General features: G+C 39.2%; 1 protein-coding gene across 1 annotated transcript in view; it reads left to right on the plus strand.

Annotated features, from left to right (window-relative positions):
• dnajc1 (DnaJ (Hsp40) homolog, subfamily C, member 1) overlaps positions 1-18,751 on the plus strand; it is a 127,018-nt gene extending 108,267 nt beyond the window's left edge. Inside the window, exons 9-12 of the mRNA XM_052016152.1 lie at positions 1,184-1,303; positions 9,907-9,955; positions 11,415-11,890; positions 17,063-18,751. Coding sequence (XP_051872112.1) covers positions 1,184-1,303; positions 9,907-9,955; positions 11,415-11,890; positions 17,063-17,131 — 714 coding nt within the window. The 3' untranslated portion in view covers positions 17,132-18,751. The remainder of the gene's footprint in view (positions 1-1,183; positions 1,304-9,906; positions 9,956-11,414; positions 11,891-17,062) is intronic.
• The last annotated feature ends 5,136 nt before the right edge of the window (positions 18,752-23,887 follow it).

The following is a 23,887-nucleotide window of genomic DNA, read 5'->3' on the forward strand; positions in this document are numbered from 1 at the left end:
TTGATCTCTGAATGTTTCCAAAAAAAATTAAGTGCGAATGGATTTACAAAATTGCATAAATTTTCTAAGTTAACTATCAAATATTTTAGTGATGGTATTCAGGTTTATTAAGAATTTTAGTTTCAATTCACATGTAATCTGTTAACTGACTTTAAAGTAAGGGTTTTATGTGGTTAAGAAATTGTATTGGCACAAAAATGTCTTCCTCTTGCATGAATTATTTTTTTCAAATCATGTTTCACTTGCGCTTAATATGATTGCGGGCACAATTACAAATATTCTGAAAATAGTAGTAGCCGTTATGCCAAATTGTTGAAAGTTGTTTAGGATGAAAAGGATGTGTGTAGGAAGTAATGAAAATGCAGAAACGTTAATCTCATTCGGGCAATTGTTTAGTTTAAGTGGCAGGTCACATTTATGCTCCGTTATCAACTTCAGGGAGCATTCTTTGTAGTGGCAAAACAGAACCCTGAATAATGTAGTCCACTTTGCAAATTAATGCAAATGACTAGGCCTGTCGAGAAACACTTTACAGGATACTGTGCTTTGATTATGACTGAAGTTGCCATTTGGACATGGTGAAAGGAGCATGTTTGAACCATCGATTAGGGGCAGCAGTGAAAAGTCAAGAAGGCCCCGTTAAGCTCGCAGTGCAGCAGGCGGATGTCAGTGTGGTTTGAGCACAGTGGGAGAATGACAGGGAGGATTAGTGTCAGCAAGAGGCTTTGCGGTCGCTGTGGAGATGGTCCCTAGGGTCACTCACCTCTGTGACTGCACTCTGCGCTGACGGCTTAGTAATACAAACCCCATGATACATGGTTGTTCATTACTAGGGTCAGAGATTATTATATATAAAGTATTTATATCTTCAGGGATTAATTTTTTAACATTCAATTTGTGATGTTTCATGATGGGTATTTTTTAAACTCTTTGTGTCTGTGCTGATTACCAGGCTTAAGAACATTCTTGTATGATATTCATCAGGATCATAGTATTTTTGCATGGGATTACTTTCTCTAAATATAGGTATTCTTTCAAAGCAGCTGCTCCATTAAAAAATGTCACTCATTTCAGTATTTTTAATGTTGTAAATGAAGCAATATATCTAATTGCCAGAATGCATGCTTGGATTTAATTCATTTTATGTGACTTTTCCCCCTTGTTATTTTGAACATTATTACAGGCACCTCAGTGGACAGAAGAGGACCTCAGCCAGCTGACAAGAAGTATGGTTAAGTTCCCAGGGGGTACTCCAGGTCGATGGGAAAAGATTGCTCACGAATTGGGTCGATCAGTGGCAGATGTGAGTCACTTGGATTTGCATTGTACATTGAGTGACAAAACTGATCGAGACAGGCAGTGTAAAAGCAACATAGCTATGGTTAGACGCTGTCTGGCAAAAGAAAACTGCAGTTCTTTTAGGACCTGGAAGTGAACCATTAACTAAGCAAGAAGCAGATGTGGAGGAGTTTCAATCACTAAATCAACAGCTGTAATTGATCAGTTGTACGAGGATTCTGGTACTCGGAGGTTTGGACTAACGTAATGTGATCACAGGAAGATGATACCACAGTACAAAACCATGGCGTTTTGAGCTGTGAAAGGGTATTGTTAGGTTGCTTTGGGAAGATGGTTTATATTTTTAAGGCACCCAGGCAGTGTGATATAATTACAGACTGAATGGCAAGATTTAACAGATGTTTTAGATTGTGTACTTATTTTTTTAAAAAATTATTAATGATGCCCAGTGTTGAAAGTGCAAATTACACATTCCATTTATTGAGCAGCAATCATATAAAAAGCTAATCACCAGAATTTTGTTTTGTATGTTGTCATGCTGAGGGTATTAAAAGTTCTACAAACTGAAGGTTCAAATTGATTGTGCTGTTATTATTGCAGCAGAAACTGGGCGCCATTAGTATTTTGTTTAAAAGTAAATAAGCAATCAGATTAATAAGCTGATAAATGGGAACTCGCACTTTCTATAGTTGTAATCATATTTAGTATTCAAAACGTTGCTGTCTCCCAATGCGAGGATCCTCATAATAAAGACTATATTTAGAGTTTATTCAATACATTCCCATTCATAAAAAAAATTTATGCCAAAGTAAAAAGTGCTACCTGTTCAAATATTTTGCATGTTATTTTCTGGTTAGCCATTGCAGAATGGTCTGCCTTTAGAAATTTGCAATCTGTAATTGAAAAAGTATCTCAGCTCTCAGCTGAATGAAAGGATAGTGTTGGTCTTAGAAGAGCCTTTTGTAAAGCAGCTGCTATACAAATATGTCACTTTATCAAAGCTTTTAATGTACTAAATTCAGCTATGTATTTAATTGCTAAAGCTAGTTGTCCTGGACCTCACTTGCACATATCGTGTCTATACTTACTGGCCTACATTGGATTCTGGTTACAATACACTTTGAGCTTAAAATTCATATTGTTGTTGCTTTCAAAAGCCTGCCTGTCCTCCCCCATCACCACAATCTCTGTCATTTCAGCCCCACAGCTTTTTGAGATACCTACACTTCAATTCTAGTCTCTCTCATGTCCCTGATTTTAATTGCTCCACCTTTGATGCGCAAGGCCCAAAGTCTGGAATCCCCTCTCTAAGCCCCTCAACCAGACTACCTCACGAAGCACACCCTAAAACCTGCCTTATTAACCAAAATCTTGATCAACTGCCTTTTTAAGGCTGGATGTTAGATCTATGATGACGATGCACCATGTGATATTGTACCAGGTTAATTGCACTATATCTAAGTCCAAATTGCTGTTAAAGAAACAAAAGTTAAGTTCTGACAAGATAAAATTAGGGCAGACCAAAATGTCAAAAGGCTGATGTCAGTTGTTGCTTTTCACTATTTTTCAGCAATTAGGTAATTAAGTTTATATTAAAAGAAATGTCCTAAGGCACTACTTTAAAAAGTAATTCAAACAGATGCAGGCCCAGAAAGGTGATGTATGGTATGGAGACATCTCCAGATTAAGTTAGAAAAATTTTGAGACAGTGGCTCATAGGAGAGGAGCACCAGTAGGTGGTGACGTCACCAGTGGAGGATCAAAAACTGGATACAAAGGAGGGTGGGATCAGGGTAGTATCTTTACGCAGAATCACAGAGGGAGGGAGGTATCTGGCCCATTGAGTCTATGGAATTCAGCTGATACTGCTCCCCTGCCTTCTCCCTGTAGCCCTGCATTTTCTTTTCAAGTACTTTTCCAGTTCCCTTTTTGAACACTATGAATGTATCTTCTTTCACTACCTGCACCCCCAAATTGACATTGTATTCTAGACCCTAACCTCTTTTTTTAAAACAGAAAAATGTTTTTCTTCATGTAACTTTTTTGGTTCTTTTGCCAATCACCTTAATTCTATATTTTCTGCTTCTTGATTCTTCTACCATTGAAAATAGCTTTTCTCTATCTACTCTTTCTAATCCAGAATTCGGCAAACTACCAAACAGAAAGTGCTTTTTGTTTTAAGAATTTGGTTAAGAACACAATCTTGAAAGCTACAATGCAAGTAACCCCAGTTTCAATAGTTGAATTAAAACAGAAAGGTATATATTCTTTTGTAATGCTGTGTACATTTATGTTCGCAAACATCAATTTGTGCTTGTGTGTGCTGGAGGGGATGCATGTGTATGTTATGATTGTTGACGTGGTGTTAAGTAAGTGAAAGAGGGAAAAGGAAATATAATACAGGGTCTATCAGTTACCTGTTCTTGAAATTTGACCATTTGCTTAAATAGCTCTAAAGACCACACTTGGGCCATTTAGAAAAATGTACAAAAAGCCAAATGTTTTTTCAAAAAAAATTAGCTGTTCGCATATTTCCTGCTCCCCTTAGTCAAGAAGCTGGATACATTTTCTCTCTCTCCACCTTCAAAAACTCTTCCACAACATCAGCTTGGTCTGGGAATTCCTCAAGTTCACATAATGAGTAAAATCTGAGATGGATGCTGAGGCAAGGGTGATAATTCCAAGAATCTTGCAGCTCAGAGTCAAAGTCGAGTTTATTGTCATATGCACAAGCACGTGGATTCACAGGTACAATGAAGAACTTGCTTGCAGCGGCATCACAGGCACATAGTATCAGATACACAACTTTCACAGGAGAAATATAAATTCTATGCAATTTTTTTACAAGTAAGAGCACAATTAGAACAAGAAAAACAAAGTCCATTATAGTGCAAAGTGGTCACGGTGTTGCTATTACTGAGGTAGTGATTGGGGTTGTGCAGGTTGGTTCAAGAACAGAATGGTTGAACTCGTTGTGCCTGTTGCAACTCTTGATAAGAGTTCTTTGAAATTGCAGTTAGTAAAAGTAAGACTCCTGTTCAGTCTGGCCCTAGCACTGTGTGGGCTGAGGACTAGGCAGACAGCAATGAGAGCTGACTTCTTGCCTCACATTTTCAGTTGCAGCCTCCAGAGTGCTGGTCACTATGGTGGTGATGTCACCAGTTGCTCCTTTAAAGGATTTGTGGCTGTCTTGAGGATTCCCTGCACAGCTTCCACAGAACAAACAACTTTCAGGTCAGGGAACTCCTCAGGGAAGGGAAATGGATTGGAACAGATTGGAAAGGTAGGTGATGCAAACATATGAAGGGATTTACAGATGAAAACAAGGAGTTTTGAAACGTATGTTATGCAATGGACAGTTAGCATTAGCTTAATGTAGGCAGAAGTAGTGAGCAAGGAGGATGTAGTATGGCACTGGGTTATGTAGAACAGAGCTTTCAGTGTGAAAGACATGGTGTCATCAAGGATTGTGTTGACTGGTCACCTCTGGACTGATATGAGTTTTAGTTGTGAAAGAACCAAATTGAGTTGGGGGGGAGGTGCAAATGGTTGTAAATCTTTGTAATGGATGACTCCTCTGCTCAGACTCAAATATGAATCAAATAACAAAATACTCAGCTCACCCAGTTTACTTGTAATCGGCAGTGAAATATTTGTTTAAAAAAAAAACAAAGTACTGTAGGTACTTGGCAGGCCAGATGAAAAGACTGATCATCTATGGAAAGAGAAACAGATAACGTTTCAGGTCAATGAATGTATCAGAACTGGAAAAGCGAGAAAACAAGTATGTTTTAAATTGTAGGGAGGGGGAGAGGTGGACAAAGCAGGGGGAATATCTGTGATGGGGTGAGACCAAGTGACACGAATGCTGTCGCTGCTGTCCAAGAATGGGGGCTGAATATGTGTCAATCACACGATTTGTTCAGAGATGTGTAGGGGGAGAAGAATGAGGGCATTAGAGGAAAAAAAACAATACTGGAACAGACACAGAATGTTGCTGGAAACATGAAATAAAACAATGTTGGAAATACTCAGCAGATCAGGTCGCAAAGGTGCAGATGGAAAATCTGAGTTGGAATGACTGGAGGTATTCTACAAAGCAATCAGTTTGAAAGGATAAGCCTGATCTTCCAAATATCTGTCATTTTAATTCTCTATCTCACTCCCATTAGGAAGGAATTGGAATTGGTTTATTATTGTCACATGTACCGAGGTAAAGTGAAAATCTTGTCTTGCATACCATTCATAGAGATCATTTCATTACAACAGTGTATTGAGGTAGTTCAAGGTAAAAACAGAATAAAGCAAAATAAAGTGTTACAGTTCCAGAGAAAGTGCAGGTAGACAATAAGGTGCAAGTCCACAACAAGGTAGATTGTGAGGTCAAGAGTCCATCTTATCAGAAGAGGACCATTCAATACTCTTAACAGCGGGACAAAAGCTGTCCTTGGGTCTGGTGGTAGATGCTTTCAGGCTTTTGTATCTCCTGCTCTATGGGAGAGGGGAGAAGAGAGAATGTCCAGGGTAGGTGGGATCTTTGATGGGATGCTAGCCGTTTTACTGAGGCAGTGAGAAGTGTAGATGGAGTCCATGGAGGGGAGGCTGGTTTCTGTGATGTGCCGAGCTGTGTCCACGACTCTCTGCAATTTCTTGCTGTCACTAGCAGAGCAGTTGCTGTACCAAGCTGTAGTACATCCAGATAGAATGTTTTCTATGATGCATTGATAAAAATTGGTGAGGGTCAAAGGGGACATCAAATTTCTTTAGCTTCCTGAGGAAGTAGAAGCACTGGTGAGCTTTCTTGGCCATGGCATCTATGTGGTTGGACCAGGACAGGCTACTGGTGATGTTCACTCCAAGGAACTCGAAGCTCTCAACCCTCTTGATGTCAGCACCGTTGATGTGAACAGGAGCATGTGCACCGCCCCTCTTTGGTTTTGCTGACATTGAGGGAAAGGTTGTTGTCATGATACCATGTCACTGGGCTTTCTATCTCCTTCCTATACTCCGACTCATCGTTAGTTGAGATATGGCCCACTACAGTGGTATCATCTGCAAACTTGTAGATGGAGTTAGAGCAGAATCTGGCCACACAGTCGTGAGTGTATAGGATTACAACTTTTACAACTGTTCTGCCTTTGGCCCCCTACACTTTTCCAACTATGCTCAAGGAGCAGCACCACAGCTTCCACCTTGGCGTGTTGTAGTCCTCAGGTCTCAATATTCAACAATTTCAGAATACCAGCCTTTTCTGTTTGTACCAGTTCTGATGTACCATAGAACCATACAGCACAAAACAGGCCCTTCGGCCCACCATGTTGTAAGCTTATGTAAGCTCATAAGTTCATCTACCTGTAACTTAAACTCAGTTTTTCCTTCTCCATAAATGTCTGATCGGCTGAGTATTTTCAGCGCTCTATTTTAGATTATTAGCATTTGCTGTGCTCTGCATCTCACATCTTTTTTTCACATCTTCATTTTTTTTTCATACTGCCCTTTCCATCTCCCTCTGTTTACACTCCACCAGGCAGATCAGCTGTAATTAACAAACATTCACTACCCTCTCTCAGATGAGCATTTGTCACCTGGACAATCTTGGTCCCTACCTTACAAACAATTCCCTTTATTGTCTCTAACTCTTCTCCTCTCTGCAACTTAAAACATACTTATTTTGTCACCTTTTTCCATTCTAATGAAGGGTCAAGAACCTGAATGATTAAATCTGTTTCTTTCTCCACAGATACTACTTGACCTGCTGGGTATCTGTAGCTGTTTCTGTTTTTATTTGAGATTATAGAGATTACAGTTTCGTGTTTTCAGTGAAATATTTTTACCAGCTTAGTTTATCTGGTTGTGTATAATCAGATTTTTTTAAAATTTGTAACGATAACCTTATAACTAGCTATTCTGTTTATATGCGTCAATGTGATTATAATCAAAGTTTTGACCAGCTACTTAGTAATGAAGCTATTGCTGAAGAAATAGTCTTAAAGCATCAAGTAAAAAAAAAATTGCCAGAAATACAATGAATTGTTTTGTATGGCTTTGCCTTCAATTATTTCGTCAGATTTTCACTTACACCCGTTTGCTTTCTTCAATTGGAACTCAGTTATTGACTTGATTACCTGTACCAATGTTCTCTTTGTGACTTCTAACATCTGTTCTTTGACCCATTTTCAGAGTTGCATTTGTAGCTTCAGGCTTAGTCCTCATTCCTATCCTACTATTGCTTGTACTGTGATTGTGTGACAAACAATCTGACCTGTTATGCTTCACTTTTTTTCAAAAAGGACATGAATTTAACTGTCTGCCAGGTTGACCAGACTGCAATGTGATTATTAACTACCAGCGTGCTAAATTAGAAGCAGGGACAGCTTGAATGACTTACTTGTAAAGTAATATCATTTATTGAACTCTGAGCATGTAAGCTGATTCCGTTTCCCTCTGCGGTCATTAATCTCTTGTATCCAGACCTTGATAGCAAGCTGATAGGGGATTTACTGTCCATACAGATAAGAGAGTCAGGTAGGAAACAAAACAACAGACAGGTGGGCTGATGCTAGCAGACCTTTCTAATTAGTGTGGAGCCTGACAGCATGTGGCAGAAAAGACTGGAGTTGGATAGGCTGTCCCATGTGTCCTTTAAGACAATAAGAATGAGGGCATGATTAACAGCCTTTGTCCAAAACAGTTTGGAAAATACCAATCTGTCGCTTCTATACAAAAATAAATTATTTTACTCTTTAGAATTTTATCATGTATCATCTGGTGACAAGTTGATGATTTTTGGTTGGCAAGCTATAGAAAACTGCAGGCAAGCTAGGGATTAAGTTATTTAACATGCAATGCAAACTGTGTATGTACATATAGAAATAAAGAAATCCCTGTAAAAAGCAGAATTGATCAGAAAATATTTTAGACACTTAAGTTAGTCATTCCATAATGAAAATTGAACTTTTGCATGTTTATTTTTTTATATATAAAAGGTGACTAAATAGGTCTGTACAAGGTAGGGATTTAGAAAAAGTGTGTACATTCATCAATGTCATATTGCAGTTTTACAGAAGGGGCACTCATTCAAAATTAATCTGAGTACAGTGTCCTGTGAGATTTTAAAATATGCTGTTTGACAGCTGCATAAGTTTTGTAAATTTTTGAATTTTGTCCATTATGCATTGGAGGGACTTTTATATTTTTATTGTAGTTAAGAAATTTTGGAAAGTAAGGTAATTGTGCATAAATTGATGTCAAGCCTGTTTAGACCTAAATGATTTCTTGTTTTAAACATTTACTGCCATGTAAAGCAAGCATGTTTTTTCAATGTGACCATTGGCAGAATATTGCAGAAAGTAGTGCAGATAGAAAGTTATCCAGTCTAGTGCCTACTAATGCAATTTCTATAATAGTTAAATACAAAACTCTTAAGTCACAAAGTTTTGTTCACTTTACATATGGTTGGTGGCTTACTGGTAGCACTCTCATTTCTAAGACAGAAGGTATAGGATACAAGTCATACTGCAGCACAAAATCCAAGCTAGCTGTCAAGTACAATATAGAGTGTTTCAATGTCAATATGTATTTCACTCATAAAATTTTTTGTATGTGTACAATACAGAATATTCAAGTGAACATTTTCATTATAAGCCATGTTCTTCCATTTACTTTAAAATTGGTTATCATTTACATACAGCCACTGAGCAAATAGTTCATGGGATTTTAACATCGATTCCAGCCACTTGGCATGCAAAGACAGGAAGGCTCTAAGCTGTAGCACTTTCCTGTAGAGCTTTTGCAGTGGCTGCAAGCAGCTTCAATATGTCCTGCAGCACATAGTCTTGAACCTTACAGCATGCCTGTTTGCATCACTCAGTTGTGGTGAAAACCATCTTTTGGAAGACAAGTGAGTTTTGGGTAAACTGGAGGGCATCTTTCACCAAGTTAATTGTTCTCTGGCAGTAGTTTATACTTGTCTCGGTGCCCATTCCTGGGAACAGTACATGCAGAACATGGCTAGTATGTTATGTGGCTATTTGAGATAACCATTGATAAATACCCTGCGTCTCTTCCCAGTTCTTCCTGGCAAAGGAGTCTCATCTCCATTGCAGCTGTCTAAGACAGCAGGGATTGTCATTGATACTTCAATCATTCATGAAAGTTCTCCAAGGACTTGGTACTGATGGATGCAACATGAATCCCATGGACCTTGTTAACTATTTCAACTTGGTAGTGCAGGGTGCCTTCAAACCTAGTTGTCCTGAAGGAGTGAATGCTTTTATCTCTCTTCTACACCCCCCACCTCCTTGCTTGCCCTCTTTCCCTCGCCCTCTTTCCCTTGCCCTCTCCCCCTCTTCCTCGCCCCCCCTTCCCCCCTTTCCTCCCTGCTAGCCCTCTTTCACTGCCTACCATTTTTTTAATTGCCATTACTTTCTGTCATTGCTTCTTGATGGTCATTAGGACTCTGCATCACAAGCATCAGCCACTTTGTAATTCTGCTGAATTCTTTGGAGAAAAAAATGGATCAAACTATTTAGTTAAATTTTTATTTTTCAACATATTTGATTTTGATTGCTTGATGAGATGTAAACCTCTCTTTTTCTTTTAAAATAGGTTACAACAAAAGCTAAACAAATCAAGGATTTTGTTTCAACCACACCAGGTATGTGTAATATGTTGTATGTTTTATTAGAAGTGCTATATTTAAATGCAAGTTGTTCATTTAAGCTTCCTCGGTATACTAGGAATGAGGTTTTGTTCTGGGGCCACAGGAAATAAAAATATTATTGTGAACTGTCACACCTTGCTAAAATTCCTTCACGTTGGTAAAATCCCTAGTCATAACATGACAGTTTATTTTTCTGCACTTTAAAGATTGTGATCTCAGTTACTTTTATAGCATTTGTATTTGAAGAATTAGGAAATATTTCAGATTTCTTCTTGGGAGCATGTTAGGTTAGAGAATTTGAGTGTTTTTTTTTCCCCCATCATTTTATGGGCCACATTGTGCTGATTGTGGCCAGCGGTTCCTTCTGGGTTGTTCAGCCATTCCCAGATAAAGTCTCTGACTTGCATAGACCCACTAAGTGCAAGAATTTTTGAATGACAGAGTTTACAGCACAGAACGAGGCCCATTAAGTCCACATGTCAGTGAAACTAAAGCTCCATTTCATGCAGGACTATGCACATAGTCCAGCAGCACAGCTGGTCATGCTGGGACTCCCCAGCATTACCATGGTGAATCTTATTCCCGATTCTTTGTCAGTGTGACCTGATGAAGAAGTAGACTCTCTATTTCTCTGATTCCTAGACTAGTGATTATGAGGAACCAGGAACTTTTTGAATTATTTCCTTTTAATGTTTTTAATTATTTCTTGGTGTTTTAATGTAAAAGACTTGATTTAAAAAAAATAAAGTTCATTCTTGGCTTTAACAGAAGTTCAAGCTCTGCCCCAGTTTTGCTTCCTGTCAAAGACTGTCAAGTCATTCTGGGGATGGGACCTCAGCATGTTTTTAACTGTGGAAAGGGAGAGCGATGGAAAGAGCAGAGAAATGTGTATGATAGTACAGACCAAAGTTCATCAATATGATGATCACTGTAAATGACCGCATTTAGAGACGAGAAGTCCAAAAGTGGAAAGGTCTCCATTTCCTCTGGTTAAAGTTTGTCAAGATGAAATGCATCATCTCTGACCACTACCATGAATCCTGCCCTTGTGCTGCTTGATCTATCCACTCAGCACCAGGCAATTTGCAATGTCGGTCCATTTTGATCTTGACCTTAGCTTCAGGTCCCATACCCATTCTAGCATGACTTGTGTCTTCCCAATGAACTCTGGTTCTTTCTTTCTCCAGCACATCTGCTGATGAAACTTCCACCGCCAAATTTGATTGCAGCTCTCCTGGCTTGCATCTTATCCATAAACTTTATAGCATGGTAACAGTGATCCATTTAAATACAAAGATTGAAATTCTTGCAAGCAGGAAAGCAGTAGAAAGTATTCGACTGTGCAAATGTGAATAGATAGTCTTGTTCACAAAATCTTTCCAGTACTTACTAAAGCACAGTTGTAAGCATTGGTAAATATGTACCCTGTTAATGCATATATGTTTTTAATCAGGAACAGTAAAACTATTTGAACTGAAGTCTGCATCTCAGACTTTAAAGAGTGCTAAACGTGAAACAGCTCTACCTGACCATATAATTACTAAAAGGGATGAGGAGGTTGAAGAAGAACACAATGAAGGGTTTGAAAATGAGGATGATCCAAGTAACTACACTGATAGACTGACCACAGAAACCAAGCCTCGGAAACGGAAAACTGCTAAAACACCAGAGCAAACCTTTGTGGTCCAAGAAGAAACTGAACAGAAACATAAAGGAAAGCGTCAGAGGGACTTTGATAATACAGAACTGGATGATGATGAGAGTGATGAGGAGAAGAAAAGGAAAGGGAGAGTTCGATCTTCAGAAGAAATTGCTGAAATGTGGAACCAAAATCAACAAAAATTGCTTGAACTAGCCTTACAGCAGTATCCAAAGGGGACTTCAGAACGCTGGGACAAAATAGCAAAATGTGTGCCAGGAAAAACAAAGGTAATGTTTCTGTTATTATTAGAAAATCTGGGGCTACTGAGATTGGCTGACAACATCACTGTACAATAGTGGCTTTGATTTGTGCTTGGTATCAGCTAATAACTTGAAATGTATAAGAGTGTAAGTAATAGGAGCAGGAGTAGATCACTCAGCCCTTTGAGCCTGTTTTACCATTCAACAAGATCACAGCTGATGATCTACCTCAACACTCTTTTCCCGCCTTTCCTTGTACCCTTTGATTCCTTTAATATTCAAAAATATATCTATTTCTGTTTTGAATGAAATTGATGATAGCCTCTGGGGCAGAACATTCCAAAGAGTCACCACCCTTTGAGTAAAGAAATTTCTCCTTGTCTCTCTCCTAACTGGCCTAACCCTTATTTTGAGACTGTGACCTTCTCAGTCAGGGGAAACATTCATGTATCTTTCCATCAAGCCCTCTAAGAACTTTATACTACGAGAGTTCACCTCTCATCCTGCTAAATCCTAGCCACCTCTTTGATATATCCACCATCCCTGAAACCTGTCTGCTGAATCTTTGTTACACTTCCTCTCTCGCAAGTGTCTCCTTTTCTAGGAGAGGCAAGAGTCTGCAGGTGCTGGAGTCTGGAACAAAAAACAAACTCCTGGAGGAACTCAGCAGGTCAGGCAGCATCTATGGAGGGAAGTGGACAGTCAATCCGAAATGTTGACTGTCCATATCCTTTTCTAGGCAAGGTGAGCAAATTGTACACGATACTCTTGTCTCTCCTAGAAAAGGTGTGATCTCACCAAGTGATCTCACGATTGTGGTATGGCATTTTTATTCTTTTACTCAACTCCCCTAGCAATATAGGCCATTTGCCTTCCTAACTGCCCACTGCACCTGCATATTAGTTTTCAGTAAACTGAGTCCAAGGCTAAACAGGTCTCTTTGAACATCAATATTTCCCAGTCTCTCACCATTTTAAAAAAAGTACTCGACATTCTTCTTTTTCTACCAAAGTGGATAATCTTATATTTTTTACATTGTACTCTTTCTGCCAATATTGTTGCTTGATTATATCCTCTTAAGATCTCCCTGCATCCTCATCACTCCTCACATTCCCACTGAGTTTGATTTTGACATTGATTTTAATACACCCAATCAGTTAGATTTTTGGACCTAAGGGATTCGAGGATTTTGGAACAGACAGAAAATGTGGCCGGGGCCAAGGTCAGATCAGCCATGATCTTACTGAATGCAGGGAGGGCTATATGACCTCTTTCTGATCCTATTTTTTTTTTACTTCTTAATTAACCTCCTCCCAAAAAAAAGCAGTTCTGCCGCTATACAACTGAATAAATTAGTTTCCAGTTTGAGAATGATGAATCTACCTCTATGTTTATTTTAATCTTTTGTGACATAGTGAAATATGTAAGATTGATATGTGATGCTGTGGATTTGTTGTCTAGTGATCAAATATTCCAGTATTTCTTGATTATGGCCCCTGTGTCGATTGCAGTGGTCTTGCAAGTTAATAAAATAAAAGAATAAAATACCTTGGGCATTCAGTGCCCCAATGATGTTTAGACTAGTACTGCATTTGACAAATTGCAGTTTCTCCACTTTTCCACCAGAGAAATATTCTTTAGCCAGAAGGACTACAGCAATTCAAGAAAGCAGCTCACCAACACCTTCTCGTGGACAGTTAGGGTTGGGCAATAAATGCTGGTCTTGATGTCCACATTCTGAAAACTAAATGATTAACTTCTGGTCTTAGAGCATCCTAATCTGTCAGCATTCATTATTCCTTCTCTTACAACTGATATTGTTATATCTTGATTCATTTTCTCTTGATGGATTTGTGATTTACATCATGGCTCTATGTCCATTTAGAACTGGGTTGAGATTGCCCAAATTCTCATCTCAATTTTTGGACCATGCTGATTTACTGTTCCGTCATGTCTTTCTAATTTGTGCGGTGCAAAGGAACATTATAATCAAGGCATTTTATCTGTCTTAAAAATTGCATATACTTCAGTGTTGGAAATGCAGGGAGACTTTGAGCCCTTTTTATGAATATTCCACTGGAATGGTGTGAGAGTCTGGAATAGTCTTCCCAACCACATTACTGGTCCCTTGGGTACCCTTGGGTTTCTGGCTCCCAAGAGATTTAAGCATCCAGAACTTTCACGTCTAAAAATAAACCAGCTGTGGGATTTCTTCCCAACCAGAGTTCATTCTTATTGATGTCTTTATATTTTTGTAAGAACATTGAGCATAAATAGAAGCAGGAATAGGCTGTTCAGTCCTCGTGCTGACTCTACCATTAATATAATGGCTGATCTTATGACTAACTCAGTACTACTGTCCAGCAGCAGCCTCTTTTCTCTTGATTGCCCTAATATTCAAAAATCTATTGAATATTTATCTCTGAAACCAAAATATTGAAAATGGTTTACCCTGAGCATGTTTACGTTGTCCTTCATGGGAGCTTGGTGTGCATCATTTGGCATTACCCGCACTGCAGCAGTTACTACATAATATAGCTGATTGGCCACAATGCACTTTGATACATACTGAGATCATGGAAATTGTTATGGGATGCATTTTTTTTCTTTCATTGTGGACACTTGTGTTAATCGTCAATATTATTAATATAAGAGTTGCTTCTCAGGCGCTCTGCTCACTCCACTGGTGCTTGCAACTATTCAGAGTGATCTGGAGGAGAGCTACACTGCATTTTAACACAGTTAAGGTCTTGAAGCCCTGCATATTTTAACCCCCTGGTGGTTTAGAAGCTGCACGTGTCCTGGAAGCCTTTGAATGAATCAGCCCTATTGAATGAATAGCTGAGATTTATTTATGTAAAGGAGATATCCATGCTGTTACTAAAGAAGGACTTCTCTGACACAAACATTCTAGGCACAGGAGTGGAGTCCAAGTGATAACAGATTTGTGTTGCAGTTCAGGCAGTGTTGATGTGATGGGAAAATGCTTTTTGCTAAGCAGCTGGAATACATATAGCTATAAAGACATCAGCACATCTCCGAGCTCTCCAGGACTGGCACTTGGGAATTCTCTATCTGCCTTCCAGTTCTCAACAGCAATATGGTAAATGTCCACCACAACTTGGTAGCTTGCTGACATTCATTACTTGTATTTCTTTTGTAGGAGGTTTTCTGGCAAACCCAGCATTTATTGCCCATTCATAATTGTTCCACAAAAGGCAGTGTTTGAGAAGTCTTGAGAAGCTAGGCCTTGTAATCCAAAGTCTGTTCCCAATCACCTTGTGACTTTGTCATTCTAGGCAGTAGAGGTCACTGTTTAAGAGGGCATTGTCAGGGAAGTTTTGATGATTTGCTGCAGTTCATCTTGTAAATAGTGCAGCTACAAAACAGAATGAATGCTGAGGGTGATGGAGGCAATGCATTCAGGTGGTTTGTTCCAAGAGGTGTTGAGCCTCTTGGCTCTTGGTGGAGCTGCAGTCACCCAGGCTTTTAGACCATAAATTGTAATACTTCTGCTTTGTATTTGTAGCCGTGGGCTTCAGGAATTAGGAAGTCAGTAACTGAAGTCTGCCCTGGCTTGGCCTGTTTAGCTGTCACACTAACTATATGACTGGCCCAGTTAAATTGCTGGTTAATGCTGACCCCTGGGATATTGATGTTGTTACTGCTGAATATCAAAGGGAAGTGGATGGACAATTTACAGTTGAAAATGGTCTTTGCCTAGCATCTGTGTAGCACCAAGATTACTGGGCATTTATCAGCCTAAACCTGAATGGTTACCAGGTCATAATGCAGGAATAGTTTTGTCTGAGGAGTTGCAAATGGAATCAAGCTCTGTACAATCATCAGTAAATAGCACCACTTCTAACTTTATGATGGAGCGAAGGTCATTACCTAGCACTGTTTTTATTTTTTAATTATTCAGGATCTGGCGGATGCTTGCGGTACCTGCTATTATTACCCACACCAGTTTCCCTTGAGAAGCTGTGATGAGCTGCCATTTTTAACTGCCGCAGCCCTTCTGGTGAAGGTGTTCCCACGTTGCTGTTTGGGGGGGTGGGGGGGCCATTTCAGAAATTGGTCCCAGTGACGAAGGACAGACGATATATTTCCATGCCAAGAGGATGTGTGACCCAGAGGGTAGATGGTGGTGTCCCCATGTGTCTGATACCCTTGTTCTTAGGTGGTAGAGGTCACAGGTTGGAATAGTGCACCTTAGTGAGTAACTAAGGTGGATTTTGTAGATGGTACACACTGCAGTTACTTTGTAGCGAATGTATGTATCAAGTGGTGGATGGGGTACCAATTAACTGCCCTGCATTGTTCAGAGTTGTGTCAAGCTTCTTGAGTGTTTTTGGAGTTCCATTCATCCAGGTAAGGGAAGAGCATTCCATCACACTCCTGCCTTGTAATTGGATCAAGTAACTGCCGATGCTGGAAACCGGAAACTAAAGCAGATAAAGCAGCAGGGGAGAGAAATGCTCAACATTTCAGGACATGGATTCTTCATCAGAAGAAGAAATGTGAGAAAACAAGTGTGATAATTAATTGTGGAGAGGGGGAAGGCTGGAACAATGAACAGGGATATCTGTGGTAGGATGCAGACCAAAGTTGCCAAGATGACAATTATTTTAAAAACTGCCATTTAGAGACTGAAAAGAGGAAATAAAATTGAAGAGAGAAAAAGATGCTTACCTGCAATTGTTAAATTCAGTATCAAGTTTTGAGAGCTGCAACATGCTGAGATGAGCTGCAGATCTTTGAAATAGTGTAGCGGTGGATCAGAGTGGGAATGAGATAGCAATTAAGGTGACGGGTAACTGGAAGTTTGGGGTTGTCCTGCGAACTGAGTGGAGATGTTCTGCAAAGCAGTCATCCAGTCTGGTGTTTGGTTTGTCCAGTGTTGAGGTGATCACATTGTGAACACTAAATGCAATATGATAAATTGTAAGAAGTCTAACTGAATTGCTGCTTCATGCAGAAGGAGTGTTTAGGGCCCTGGATGATGGGAAGGACAAAACAGGTTTGATGTCTTTTTTTATTATTATGTAAAGGAGCTGTAAAAGGTCCTTTTACTTTCTTCACAAAGAAAGTTGGCCAGATTTTCCATATTAATGAATTTTAAAAAGGTGGTCTGAAGTGTTTTTTGCTGTTAAAAAACTGGACAGACTTATTGTCAAATTTCTTATTTTCCTACAGGAAGAATGCATAGTCAGATACAAACTGTTGGCTGAACTTGTTATGAAGAGGAAACAAGCCAAAAGCTGACTGAAAATGGTACTTACGAGCACTAGTGTCTCTCTGGAAGCAGTAATGCGCTATGGACAAATCTCTTGTGTAAACCTGGACCCGAGTTGTATATGACTTACCTCACCTTTTGTTTATGCCAATGTCATGTGCCTTAGTTTAAAAAAGAATCAATGTGCCACCATCTCGTACAGAATATTTGGGACATATTTTAAGTGTATACAATGCATGTATACATGGATAGTTTTAAATTTTCTCATAAAGTAATTTTCTGTACTCCACTTTGTCATTTCTTTATATATCAGTGATAAGTTTGCATTTCTTTCCTTTGCAGATTGTTGATAATGATTTCTTACATTTTTAATTGATTAGTTACTTTTTGTGTAGTAAAGCAAAACAGGATGTTTTAAATCGCAGTAAAATTCAACTGCAAATTAAGATCTTAAGGAATTCAGCTTGAAATGACAATTTTTGATTTTGCTGTCTTTTCATCCCCATCTCTCTTGAATAATGATGTGTCATTCCAAGGAACCTGTCAGCCTTCGTCCAAGTGGTCAACTTTTTTATACATGAACCAAGCCAAAGTGTTGCGTTTATCATAGCTGAACCAGGGTAAGACCTGTACTTGGTTAATGTTGCACACAAGTGCTTCTATTCCATGGGAAGTAATCAAAATTGAAATTCTGGCTGACTTCTGACTTCATCTGAAAGATACTAGTGCCAATTTAAGCACCAGTTGAGACTGGAGCTTAAGTGATGTTGGGTGATCTAACTCGAGCTTGCTAATGTCACACCATTTGTTGTCCCTTCCTGCTCAGCCTTGTCCAATCAATTAGCTTTTAATCCTGAGTTTCTAAAGTTAAAGAGGATTTGTCAAGGAGTTCAGAATGCTGCATTACTTTCAGCAATCTGTGCATTAGTGTTAAGTTAATATATAGCAAAACTAGCATTAGCAATAGACAGAGAGAAACTTGTGATGTGTGAATGGTGTAGAAACTTTCAATGGTACTTTGTTCTGAAGTCACAAACATACTTCCAGTTGGAAAAAATGTGAAATCGTTATCAAGTTTTCCTAAATTTTAGTTTATGCCAAGCCGTTTGCTAATATTTATATTGATTTTATCCTTTTTTCAAATCAAGGCTTCATGTGGCCAAAGGCTAGCATTTAAATGAATCAGTCTATTCTCAAATGAGTTATGAAATTTAAGTTTCAAAATAGTTGCTTGCTATGGATAGTATATAGCACAAGTCTCCCCTTAGAATACCTTTTTTCCCTACCTTCTGTAATGCATAGAACATTCGGTCCCCAGTAAACTCATTTTTAACATTTACAATTATATGCAGTAAAAAAAAAGCTACCAGTGCTTAATATTGCTATTACCACATTTGTTTTGGTATGAGCCTGGTATAATTTTCAAATCTCTGTTGCATCCCCATTTGATTAAATGATTCTGATACAAATGTTATCTCTTTAACTTGCATTTTCATACTGACATTTAGTGCCTCTGCCCCTGTGATCTGTGTTCAAGACCAGTGAATGTAGAAGACATTGGGAAGACAATGATGCAAATAAACCATGGCATTGTAGATGTGCAGTGTCATATGTGGTCTCCTGCACCCATGTCCTTTAAAGCTCTGGAACCTCTTGCATAATGTTTGTAAACCCCAGTTTGAAGTTGTGTTTGGACAGAAGATAAAAGATTTCAAGATCCATTTGATTTATCTATCACCACCTTGGTAGTTGACTAATCATTCCTTCTAATCCCTACGAATTCATCTATAACAGACCTAGAAATGTTCTACAACAGAGATTTTCAACCTGTTGTCTGCGGACTCCTGGGGGTCCGCGGCGGGTTGCCAGGGGGTCTGCGAGCAAGCCAAGAAAAAAATGGAAAAGCGACCTGTTACAAAGACGTAGCTTACTTGCTCCAGTTTTCCACTATTCAGAAAATCGGCCATTTAACTCAAATTGGTTGAGTTAAATGTGGTGAGTGGAAACAGGCCATCTGGACAAACTCTGCAGTGCAAAACAGGCACAACCTTCACATTGAACTGAACACTGAAAGACACTGCTGGTAATTATCGGTGATTGAAATAGTCACTCCCTTCCCATGAAGGCAAGCAAGCTAAATGCCTTCACTACCCTATCCACCTGTGTCACCATTTTAAGGGAACTATGAGCATGCATGCCAAGGTCCCCCTGTTCATTAAACCTTCTAAGGTTCCTGCCGTTTACTGTATATGTCTGGCCAGTGTAATACGACCCAAAATCCATTACTTCATACCTGTCTGGATTAAATTCCATCTGCTAATGCTCTGCTCAACCTTCCAGCTGATCTATCTCCCTCTATATCTTTGGGCAACCATCCTCACCATTTACAACTCCAAGTGTGGAAACACCAGTGATGGAAAGCATTGGAAACTTGTCTAAAGTCATCTGTTCACTCAGTTGCAATGCAAGATCTTCAACTGGACCAGTCTACTCTATTCCATTTTTTTCTAGATTCCCTTAATATTTTTCCTTTTCAATATCTTTCCAGTTACCCTGAAAGCTATCTGTGATGAAGTATTCCATCTTCTGATCATAGAAGTAAATGACACAGAATCAGGCTATTTGACTCATCACACCTATTCTGACACTTTGAAAGGCCTACCTTCATCTAACTTGTCTCTGCAACGTTTTAATAATAATCCTCCATTTATGTCTCAATGACCAATGAAAGCTATCCATTTACCTCATCAAAATATTAACACTATTTTCAAAATTTCTATTAGATTACACATCTAAACTTTACTATTTCAGTGAAAAATATCGCATTTTTTTAAACAACTATAAAAGAGTTTTTTTTCCATGGTTCACTGGCACTAACTAGGACTGGGAAAAAGGAGGACCTGTGCCAATAAGGTGGGCTCCATCTAAATGGAAAAGGGACCACTGTCCTATCAGGAAAGGTAAGTGTGGAGCAAACTTGGTTAGTAAATTGGTTGAGTTAAATGTGGTGAGTGGAGTGATTTCTGGAGATCTACAGTAAATGAAACTAGTGTAAATTTGGGGAAAAAACTGCACTGAACAGACTATAGCATCAATATGGCAAAAATAGTATCTGAATTCTAATTAATTCTACATCCCATTTCTCAGTTGTTGCTTTGCAACTTGTATGAAGTGGGAATGATCTGATGAGAATGGGGGGAGATTAAAATGGGTTAATGTAGGATTAGTGCAAATGAGTGGTTGATGGTTGGCATGGACTCGGTGGGCTGAAGGGCCTGTTTCCATGCTGTATTTATTTGACTCTTAAAAATAAATAGTGGATTGTAACTTGCTCAGAAATTTCAAAATCTAGTGGATGTATTTCATCAGTTAAGTAGGAGCAAAGTCCCAAGACAAATTGATCAACAGCATAACATTGTTGTGTTCTCTAGAAGGAAAGATTGCCATCTTCACAATGAGGACTCCTTGCACTGTATTGTGTGACACTGACATTGTGTTAAATGGGATGGACTGAGAACAGATCTAAAACTGGGTCTCCATGTGAGACTATGGACCAGCACCATCAGTAGAAGTAGAACGGTATTCCAGCACAGTCATAATCTTGTGCCCTGATGTTTCCCTCAAGGTGGGGAATCAACCCTGGTTCAATAAAGAGTGCAGACAGGATAATCAGGTGCATGCAATACACAGAGATGAGCAATCCCACAGCCATCGAATCAAATCAAGGCTCTGCAATTTGTTTCACTCAATCATGAACAGTGGTGGATAATAATAGCAATAATGGAATGAGGGATCTTCAAGAACATCCCCATTGTCAACGAAAACAGAGTCCAGCATGTGAGTTCCAAAGACAAAGTTGAAGCATTTGCATCAATGTTTTGCCAGGTGGGGCCACGAGGGTGATTTAATTTTTGCTTTTTCCCAAGGACTCCGTCATCACAGACACCAGTCTTCAGCCAATTTGACTCTTCCATGTAATGTGAGGAAATGTCTGAGAGCACTCGATACAGCAAGGTGTTTTGGATTAGGCAGCATCCTGTCTGTAGAAATAAAGATGTGTTCTAGAATCAGCTGTTCCACTATAGTTCCAGCACAGGTATCTACCTGACAATGTGGAAAAATGTTCAGGTATGTCATCCAGAAGAAGCTGGATAAATTTAATCTGGTTAATCCCTGGCCAGTCAGTCTCCTTTCAAATCATCAGCATGGTAAAGATTGACAATACTTACTCAGTGATACTTGGTTTGGGCTTTGCCAGGGTCATTCAATCCCATTATTGTCTATGTCCAAATGTGTCAAGAGAGCTGAATTCCAGAGGCATCGAGTGAGCATATGCTGTTGACATTAAAGCAGCATTTGACCAAGTGTGGTATCATTTAAAGTCTAGAAGTGAAGTCAATGGGCAGCAAGAGTAAAATATTCCTTCTAAACTATTAATACCTTGGACAGAACACTGATGCAAGAGTTTCCTAAGCCCAACCCTCCTCAGCTGTTCCATCAATGGCCTTTTGTTTCCCATAGAGCTAGAAGTGGGGATTTCAAAATTCATTCACAACTCCTCAGCAAATGAGATTGTCCATTAGGTCATAAGCTGATAACCTGGCACATGCTCAGCACATTTGCCACTTATAACCAATTTCAACAAGCAAGAATATAGCCACAACCCTTGATGTTCAATTGCAATTATATCATTGAGTTTCCAATATCAATATCTTAGGAGTCAATATTCACTAGAAACTTGACTATAATTAGCTGTATGAATACTGCAGCTACAAAAGCCATTCAGAGATTTCTTATTCTTCAGTGAGTGCCTCCTCTCCTGACGCCTGTAAGTCTTTCCACCATCTATGAGGCAAAGTGTGGTGAAATATTTTCCATTTGCTTGAATGAGTTCAGGTCCAACAATGATCAATAACCTCAGTACTTTCTAGATACTTGTTTGGTACTCCAGCTACCACCTTAAACATTCATTCGCTCCACTACCAGCACACCACTGCTGCAGTGAGTGTCATCTTTATAATCCAGGTACTCACATAGCCTGTTCCTATTACATATTCCAAGCACGTAGCCTGTGTGATCAAGGAGGACCAGAGCACATGGAAATGTGAGCCTCACACCATCCTAACTTGCAGTTCCTTCATTATCAGATGGTCTAAATCCTGCCACTCTCCACCTACTGGTATTGTCGAGTTCCTTCACCAGAAGAATTGCAGTGGTCCAAGGTGGCTCACAACTATCTTCTCGAGTGATTAGCGATAGGGAAAAATGCTGGCCTTGTCAGTGAGATCTGTATGATGCTATTTATTCTGCCTTCTTCCTAGCTAATATTCTATGTGATTGCAAGTCGTTGGTGAGACCACACTTGTAATATTGTGCACAGTTCTGGTTGCCCAGCTACAGGAAGGATATCATTAAGCTGGAAAGGGTGTAGAAAAGATTCACCAGGATGTTACTGGGGACTGGAGGGCTTGAGTTACAAGGAGAGGCCGGGACTTATCTCCCTGGAGTGTAGGAGACTGAGGGATGACCTTATAGGGATATGTAAAATCACGAGGGGTACAGATAAGGTGGATGGTCACAATCCTTATCCCAGGGTAGAGGAGTCTAAAACTTAGAGAACATAGATTTAAAGTGAGAGGTGAAAGATTTAAAAGGGACCTGAGGGGCAACTTTTTCGTACAGAGGGTGGTGATTATGTGGAATGAGCTGCCAGAGGAAGTGGTTGAGGCAGGTACAGTTACAATGTTTAAAAGGCATTCAGACAGCTACTTGAATAGAAAAGGTTTAGAGGGATAAAGGGCAAACGCAGACAAATAGGACTAGCTTGGATAGACATCTTGGTCAGCATGGACGAATTGGGCTGAAGGGCCTGTTTCCACGTTGTATAACTCTGACTGTAATCCATCAGCGATGATGGCTGGCTACAGGCATTAAACTCACACTGGTAAAGCTGACATTGGTAGAGGAGAAACTAAAGCCATAACCACTGTCACATTTGTAGACGGCTCACTTTCAAACTGTAAATGATCTAGCGGTGTTTCAATGCTGATCAAAGCCCAGGCCAATAAATGATCAATCACATTAAGAAGTAATGTACAATACTGTTGTGTTCCTAATATTGCAAAGGAGACGCAGGAAGAAATATGCAAAATAAATTGGAGAAATAAGAAAAAATAATCATGAGGGAATTCTTGTGAAGTTAATTGCCTAGAAAAGGTAGGGAATGTGGAAATAGAATTTGTGCAATCTGTACAGGACAGCTTTCTAACTTGCTCAAGAAGCCCAGACGTGAAGGAGGATGGAAGGAGATAGATTTATGATGATATGTAGAAAATTTAGAGCAGAATTGAAGAAAAAACAAAAAGCATGAATTTCAAAAGAGAAGCTTACTTGATAAATTTCATTGAATTCTTCAGAGGGAACAAAGTGTTTAAACCAGGGTCACATTGTTGATGTGATTTTCTATATTAACGAGCTGCTCCATAATATTAATGAAGACAATCAAATCTTGTAGAACTTGGAAATCCAATCAGGGTCATGGATAGTTGTTCAAAATGATAGCAGGTGTAAAGTATCTTCCCACAGGATCAGTGCTTGGACCATTGTGTCCACAATTAGTATTGATGATAAAGAAATAGAAGCACAATTTCTGAATCTGCAGTTCACAAAGTCTTGAAGGGATAGTAAATATTAAAGATGACTGTTAACAAATTACAATAATATATTAATACATTTGCAAAAAGACCATATAATTGGCAAGTGAATTTCGCACATAAATGAGAGGT

This window comes from Pristis pectinata, chromosome 5 (assembly GCF_009764475.1).
Source record: "Pristis pectinata isolate sPriPec2 chromosome 5, sPriPec2.1.pri, whole genome shotgun sequence".
Taxonomy (NCBI): Eukaryota; Metazoa; Chordata; class Chondrichthyes; order Rhinopristiformes; family Pristidae; genus Pristis; species Pristis pectinata.